This window comes from Humulus lupulus, chromosome 4 (genome assembly GCF_963169125.1).
Source record: "Humulus lupulus chromosome 4, drHumLupu1.1, whole genome shotgun sequence".
NCBI classification, from domain to species: domain Eukaryota; kingdom Viridiplantae; phylum Streptophyta; class Magnoliopsida; order Rosales; family Cannabaceae; genus Humulus; species Humulus lupulus.
In genome coordinates, this window is record NC_084796.1 from 146139797 (window position 1) to 146148787 (window position 8991).

The 8991-nt window shown below is 30.2% G+C and overlaps 1 protein-coding gene across 1 annotated transcript; it reads left to right on the forward strand.

Annotated features, from left to right (window-relative positions):
• The first annotated feature begins 958 nt into the window (after window positions 1-958).
• Window positions 959-4561, forward strand: LOC133830882 (aluminum-activated malate transporter 9-like). The gene is made up of 6 exons (XM_062260984.1): window positions 959-1501; window positions 1921-2058; window positions 2191-2460; window positions 2549-2688; window positions 2769-2915; window positions 3549-4561. The coding sequence occupies exons 1-6, from the start codon at window positions 1117-1119 to the stop codon at window positions 4272-4274; spliced, it is 1806 nt and encodes a 601-aa protein (XP_062116968.1). The 5' UTR covers window positions 959-1116; the 3' UTR covers window positions 4275-4561.
• Window positions 4562-8991: the final 4430 nt, after the last annotated feature.

An 8991-nucleotide genomic window follows, 5' to 3' on the forward strand; every position in this document is an offset into this window, starting at 1 on the left:
TATAATAAAAATAAATACATGTTATTTATAACTTTAAAATTAAGTAAAAGTGAATTTTACGTTGTTTCTTCTTGAATATCTCTTCTATATAATAAGTGTGTATAACGAAAATTCTTGGTTTTAACCGTTTTTTATTTTTGTAATGTTAATTTTAACGAAATATTTTTATATTTAATAGAATATTCTTATAGTTAACGGGAGTTTGTACATATTTAAACTTAAATAAAATAAAATAAATAATTAACAAAATTAAAATAAGATATTTTTGAGATATTTTACAATGATAATTATTTAAAAATAATAAATAATTAAAAATGTTAAAATATGATATTTTTGAGAATTTTACAATGATAATTATTTAAAAATAATAAAATCATACCTTTTATAACTTCAATAAAATTTAATTAAACTTATATTCACTTATTAGAATAGTATTATATTAAACATATAATATAATTTACTATGAATTAGCAATAAATTATTTTTTTTAAATCTAGCACGAAACTTAAATTTAAAATTCACGTATAATGTTTAATATTACATTAAACATATAATATATAATTTCTGATTGTCACTCCTAAATTCAAAAATTAGACCAAAAATAAACTTAAATAAAAATAAATAAATTATTTAATTAAAATAAAATATTTATTTAAAATTTATATGTCATTAATATAAATTTAATAAAAATAATTAATAAATTTTATAAATAAAATTAAGTAAACATGTTTATATTATACTTTATTTGTATCTAGTGTGTGTATATATATATATATATAAAAAGTAGTTGATATTTGGTGAATTGTAAATGTTTAATATAAAATAAAAAAAATAAAGTTTAGTAATTTATTTTGAAGAATGGAGTGATCAATCTTGTCAAAATTCGTTTTCTTAAAAATATATATTATATTATAATAAATAAAAGAATTGCTTCTTAAACATTCTGTTTTCTTTTTTTCGTTCTTTTTTTGTCCTTTTATCTCAAACTTAAATCCAGTTTCAAAATTTTCCACTCGCCCCTACAAAATTAATCCGTTTTTTGAATTTTCCATTTTCTTCGGGTCTCTGCTCTCTGGGATTTTCTTTTCCTGGTAGGTTTCTGAAGTTTTAGCAGCCATGGCGGCCAAGTTCGGTTCGTTTAGATACAATTTTGCAGAGAAACGAGAGAGATTGCTGTCGACGAACAAGGGATATTCGGAGCTGGGTACCTTCGTCCCCATAGAAGACGATGAAGAAAACCAATATGAGTCTTCTCGTTGCTGCTCTTTCCGATCGATTTCCGATAGGCTAGTTAGTTGGGTTAGGACGGTACAAGAAGTTTCGACTAAGGCCTGGCAGATGGGTATGTCCGATCCAAGAAAGATCATCTTCTCGGCGAAGATGGGTCTGGCTCTCTCGCTCATTTCGTTGCTGATTTATCTAAGAGAACCGTTTAAGGACTTGAGCCGTTATTCCGTTTGGGCTATTCTCACTGTCGTCGTCGTCTTTGAGTTCAGTATAGGTACCATTTTGTTTATGATATTCATCTGAGTTTTATTATATTTTTATTTTGTGATTGAAAGTAGCTATTTGAGCCAAATAACATGAGTTTCTTTTCAAGGTCAAAAAGTCAAGAGAGAGAGAGAGAGAGACTGTACTTGTAATAAAAAAATGGTGAAAGCAAGATTTTTTTTTTGAAGGCCTGGTTATAACCGACATCTTAATATTAATTTATTATTGACCAAAAAACAAATTGAAGTCAAGGAATGTTTTTTTTTTTTAAAAAAATTGCTCTATAAGTTGGTAGTCTTATTTTGTTTATTCATGTATCCATTGGCTTTCTGCACTTGAAATATTAAACTTTTCTTTTTCTCTGACTTTTTTTTTTCGTTGTGTGTGTGTATGTGTGTTTTGCTCATTTGGGGAGAATGTTTTCTACAGGAGCAACTCTTAGCAAAGGATTTAACCGTGGTTTGGGTACATTATCTGCTGGAGGGCTTGCTTTGGGCATGGCAGAGCTCTCAAAATGTGCTGGAGAATCGGAAGAAGCTTTAATAATTGCTAGTATCTTTATCGTAGGTAGTATTTATCTTCAAAATGTGATTTCCTTTGTTTTTTTATGTAGCATATTACTCATTATTGTACCTTTTCTTTTTGTTCTCATGATACTTACATTTAGAGTTTTCTTGTTGCTCACTTTGTGGTTGCTAGGATTTTTAGCAACTTATGCCAAATTATACCCAACGTTGAAGCCTTACGAATACGGTTTTCGAGTGTTCATCTTGACATATTGTTTCATTATGGTATCGGGTTATAGGACTGGGGAATTCATTCAAACAGCTGTTACAAGATTCCTTCTCATTGCACTTGGCGCTGGAGTTGGTTTGGGTGTAAATATAGGCATATATCCCATCTGGGCTGGTGAGGATCTTCATAATTTGGTAGCTAAGAATTTCATAGGGGTTGCAACCGCTTTGGAAGGTGATTAAAACACACGCTTGTGACTTTAACTTTGCCAAATACGTGTCTGGCTCATTTTTCTTCCCTGACTTCTTGATGTTTCATTTAGGTTGTGTGCACAATTACCTAAACTGTGTTGAATATGAAAGGGTCCCTTCAAAAATTCTCACCTACCAAGCTTCTTCTGACGATCCACTCTATAATGGGTACAGAGCAGCTGTAGAATCTACAAGTCAAGAAGATGCTCTGGTATTTTGGATTTTTTACTATGATACACAATAGTTTTCTGGGTTATCATTTGTTTGTATTTTAACTCGTTGTGTTTGAAGTTGGGATTTGCTATCTGGGAACCACCTCATGGTCGTTATAAAATGTTTAAATATCCATGGAAGAACTATGTAAAAGTAAGTGGCGCATTGAGGCATTGTGCATTTACTGTCATGGCATTGCACGGATGCATACTCTCAGAAATACAGGTACTATATAACCTTAAAGTCTGACTGTTTCCAATACAGGATATTCGTACAATAGCTTTTTAGAATTGCTTTTGTTGGTTTGACAAGTATAATCTGATCTCCTTGAGAAAGCATTTTAACTTGAGTTTATTTCAGAAGTAGCTTCTTGCTGTTTAGAAGTATTTTTTCTTACGGAGAAATAAAATTTGAATTTAATAGTACACTGGTATTTGGTCTTGATTGGGTTGTCATGCTCTTCTTCTGTTGTATCTTAAAAAGAGCTGCTGCTAGGCATTGAAGATTATTACATGACTTTATTCACAATCTACTTTGATTGCTTTTGGCAATGCCTTTTAATTAGATGTTACTTTCTTTCTAACTCATTTTTTTGGGTCTGAATTCTCTCGGGACTTTTGTTCGTATTTCATTTTAAAAGTTTATTCATTTTAATTAGATATGGTCTTAAATTGTTATCTAGTTCGTTTTTTTCAATGAGGTTGCTAAAACCCAAAGCCACAAGTCCTAAGATAATTTATGCTGTTACGTACATGTTTCTATTATTTGTGCCTGATACATTTCAAGAGGAGTTTTCTTGAATATGTCTTAATGGTGACTATTTAATCCACTAAGACAATTTGATCTTTATGTATTTAGGCTCCACCGGAGAGAAGACTAATTTTCTTTAATGAGCTTAGAAGGGTAGGATCAGCAGGTGCTCAAGTGTTACGTGAACTTGGAAACAAAATTAAAAAGATGGAGAAATTAGGAGAATTGGACATACTTTTAGAAGTGCATGAAGCTGCAGAAGAGTTGCAAAAGAAAGTTGATAAGAAGTCCTACCTTCTTGTCAATTCAGAAAGTTGGGAAATTGGTAACAGGACAAATGAAATTGGTGCACCCCAAGAGTCCTTGAACATGGATGATGAAGAAACCAAGTATCATGAATACAAGTCTTTGAGCGAAGCTGTACTAGATCTCAAATTTGTTTCTGCGCCAAAAAGTTGGGAAAACAATGTTTCCACAGGCACTGCCGGATTCAACCACGACGGCATTAAGTCTTTACCAAGTGCCATGAAGTATACACCTTCAGGTGTTCCCCCTGATAACTTATTCAAGAATACATCATGGCATGCAGGGCTTTCTGTTAATGCCAATGGAGAGTCTACACAAGAAGAATCAAAAACTTATGAAAATGCAAGCGCATTGTCATTAGCTACGTTCACATCTCTTTTGATTGAATTTGTAGCAAGGCTTCAGAATCTTGTTGTCGCATTTGAAGAGTTGAGTGAGAAAGCGAGGTTCAAAGAACCGATAGAGTTACCAGAAACTATGGAATCAAATGGATTTTGGACCAGAATGTTTAGCTGTTGGAAGTCTTAGAATGCAGATCCAAGCACGTAACAACAGTATTTGGTAGTGAAAAGAAAATGGACCTTGCAATGACTACGTCAATGAAGGTCTGCTGCTAGTCACAAGAGTTGATGACACTAATTTTGCTGCTTGAATAACGAATCCTCTATTTTCGACTGGTGATGACTTCCCAAGCTGGCTTAGATGACAAAATTCATATATAGTTCCAATGATGTAAAAAGTCGAGAAAATCTAATTGGGAAATAATAACGTGTAATATGACGATTCAAATCAAATTGATATATTTTCAAATGGCATTTATATTTGTCTTGTTTATTAATGTTTAATTTCATGTGGGAAATAAAATGAAATAGAGAACATGAGGCATTCATAAAGCATACCTTGCCTTCTCTTTCGATTATTTTGTGGTCAAATTTGTCCCGTGTGGATTTTCTGCTCAAATATTAAGTTAAGATACGTAAAGATAACTAAAGTTGGATACTAATTAAAAAAAATTAAGTTGAAAATTCTATCAACTCAAGCACAGATTCCATCTTTTTAGATGAATTCAGAGCTGGAATTTCTCAGCTCCTGTAAAGATCTATTTGAAACTTTCTTCAAACTATATGACGTGAATTTCAACAAGACTTTTATGATGTTCATAAAAAAATAAAGCACTCCACGTCATTTGAACTAAATGAGAATCAATATCCAAATGACACATTACATCGTCAAAAATTGGATTGTTCATTGTTTATTGTCCAACGACAAAGTTATTGTCTATTATCTTATTGAAATTCAATCGGAACCTTTTCAAAATATAAACAATCAATCGAGATTGAAAATATTTTTGTTTAAAATATCATTTATAACCACAACCAAATTAAAATATGTATCTCTTTTTTTTTTAATAAGGGAGTAAAATATATACAAATTGAAAAAGTAATTACAAACACTCCAATTTTGCATCAATTACAACAAAATTGGTTGTATATTTTGTGCAAATTTTGAGAACGCCTAATTTTTTTTAAGGAAAGGCTTTTATTCAACATCCGTCTTTAATTTTATAACTTTTAATCAGTGAAGTCTAACCTTTTTAAATTACATTAATTGAGTCTTTAAATATTACTTATGTTTCTTTACTTCATTAAAAGTCACAATATATATTGTTGTGATTGGTTGAATCACTTAATTTAAGAACATGTGGAAGACACCTCACAATTATGTTATGTTAGTTGGAATCCTATTGCAACCAATGGAGCCCTATTCCAACCAATGACAAAATCTATAAATAGACAATCACAATATCAATACAATATACGATTTTTATGTTGCATGTTTCAAGAGTTAGAACACTTGTGAGTGTTAAGAAAGTGACTGGTGTGTGCTTTGAGAATGATTATTTTCTCTATTTTGAGTTGCGTATTGGAGCAAGACTCCATTGGTGTAATTGGTGATTGCAATGAACTTATACATTGAATAAGAAGTTCTAGCCTTGAGGCTGTTCTGGCCGTGGATGTAAGTACCTAAATGGTACTGAAATACATAAGTGATTATGCATTCTTTGTTCAAGTTTTATGATTTGTTTTTCTTTCATCATTGTGTGTTGTCATTTTATCTTGAAACATATTGATTCATGTTTTATTTTATCTATTCTTGTTGAGGTGATGTATTCACAACAAGTGGTATCAAAGCCAAGTCGAATTGGTGATCAATAACTAGTCTTGGAAGATCAAGAAACATTCAAGAAAATGGCAAAAACCAAGTTTGAGGTTGACAAGTTCAAGAGTGACAATGATTTTGGTCTTTGGAGGATCAAAATGAAAGATATGCTGGTTCATCAAGGGATAGTTGAAGCCCTTGAAAGCAAGGCATTGGTGGAGCTTGGTGATGATAAGAAGAAACAAGAAGTTCAAACCAAGGCTCATAGTTTAATATTGTTGAGCTTGAGAGATGAAGTGCTTTGAGAAGTGTCACATGAGGAGACAACCATTGAGTTGTGGAATAAGTTGGGTCAATTTACATGAAGAAGTCGTTGGCAAACAAGCTTTACTTGAAGAAGATACTATATACACTATTAAGATGGATGTGTTGGTTTTTATAGATTAAATCAGAGATTATACGTAATGAAACAATAATCAAAATTGTTAATTTAACCCTACAAGATTTTTAGATCTACTTCTTCACACATATATATATATATATATTGAATCAAAGACATGAATAGAAAATTACCTCAAGTCCTTCCTTGCTACTATCTTTTTGTATGGCAAAAATCCTTGAGATCTCACACTAAGATCTTCCAAAATGTTCTCAGCACACAAAGAACGAGTGTGGGCTCGCTATACAAAATAATAGGCAAAACTATTTATCAAATGTTCTCAACACATGAGATCTGATTAAATTTGGACCTAAGTTTGTAAAGAACAGTGACCTATGCTTGTATCACTGTTTTCTTTCTCTTAGACAGATTTCACAATTTATTTTCTATCCCTGAAAAGTATGGTTCTGAAAAACTGATATCCCATATTTAATATATCCAATATATTAAAAATAAAATATTAGTTATTTTAAACAATTTGAAATTAACTAATCAGTTATTAGCTTTTATTTAAATAATAATATTTTAATCATATTACGATATCTCATTATTTATTTAATATTTAAATAACTAAAATTGTGGAATCAAGAAACCACCAAGAGCTTGTTATGTGTGTAGCACAGTGACTGAACACTGTGCTACACGTGCACCACATGCTAAGGAAGGCATGTGATTTTTCATAATTTTTTTTATTATTATTTAAATACCAAAATTCTAAAAAATAAATTAATTCAAAATTAATTATATTTTTGTTAAATCAAATAATTAATTAATTCTCAATTAATTAATTACACATAATTATATAATAATTATGTTTAGTGCATAGAAAAATATTTTACTTATCAAATAAGTCATTTTGTACATTTTTGTATTTACAGTCAGAGTTTGTTTAAGCCATTTCGGGGACCATGGTGTTGGTTTTTATTGATCAAATAAGCGATTATACGCAGCAGAACAACAATCAAATTGTCAGTTTAATCCCAAAAGATTTCTAGATCTACTTCTTTACATGCATATATATATTGAATCAAAGACAAGAATAGAAAAATTACCTTCGGTCCTTCCTTGCTGCTATCTTTTTGTATGGCTAAATCCTTGAGATCTCACACTAAGATCTTCCAAAATGTTCTCAGCACACAAAGAACGAGTGTGGGCTCGCTATACAAACAATAGGCAAAAATCTATTTATCAGATGTTCTCAACACATGAGATCTGATAAAGTTTGGACCTAGGTTTTGTGAAGAACAATGACTTTTGTTTATCTCATTGTTCTCTTTCTCTGAGAGAGATTTCTAGATATTTTTCTCTCCTTGAAAAGTTACGTTCTGTAAAACTGATATCCTATATTTAATATATCAAATATATTAAAATATTTGTTATTTTAAACAATTTAAAATAACTGATCAATTATCAGATTTTTGTTTAAATAATAATATTTTAATCATATTAAAATATCTCATTATTTATTTAATATTTAAATAACTAAAATTGTGGAACCAAGAAACTGATCACAATCTCTTATGCGTGTAGCACAGTGACTGTGCACTGTGCTACACGTGTACCACATGCTAGTGGCATATGATTTTTCCCAATTTTTATTATTATTTAAATACCAAAAATCCTAAAAAATAAATTAATTCAAAATTAATTATATTTTTGTTAAATAAAATAATTAATTAATTACACATAATTAAATAATAATTATGTTTGATACATAGAAAAATATTTTACTTATCACACAAGTCCTTTTTGCCCATTTTTGTGTTTACCTTTGTCCGTGATTGTTTGAGCCATTTCGGGGACCATTGACCTATAACATTAAGCTCCAATAAATAAATTAAATAATTAAACTCTTTAATTATAATAGTTAATTTATTAATTCTGATATTACTCCACTATAAATTCAGAATTGCACTCTTTATGTTATAGATATACTTTTACAGAAATCTTTTCTTAAGTCGTCCATTGATATAACCATCTTACAATAGTTCAACCCTATAATTAATTAGTTCATAAATTAGAATGGAAGAATTACCATTTTACCTTTCTAATTTACTTCTTATTCCTTAAGTACCATTAATTCACTAGTGAATAATTAATCTATAATCTAATTATAGATTTGAGCTCAAAATCATTAAGTTCCAGAATTAACCCTTAAGGGAACTAATATACGATCCGTTAGGAAAGATTAGATTCCGTATTGTTGATACATGTTCCCAGCCATCCATAATATTAAATCTCCAAAACAAAAGTCATTAGCCTCATTCTTTGAAGAGACCTTAACGAATGAATCAAAAGATTTAATAAACATGAACAGGAGTTCATGAACACTCAGGATTTAGGTTGATCTATAAATGATCATCAGTTATGATATGAATTACAAGTCTTTATTGTTAAATGGTTTTTGGATAAAGACTTTAATTCATATCGTTCCATGTCATATATAATCATATTATATAAAGCACCTTTACCGAGATGTCTTTCCACATCAATAATCCGAATCTAGATTATTTGTATCATTATGATACTCAGTAAACCGTACTTACAACTCCAATTAAAGAATTCCCTAACTTTAATTTGTTGTTGTTGACTATTTTTATTCATTCATGTGATCTTAATTCTCTCGTACTAATACAAGATCACATC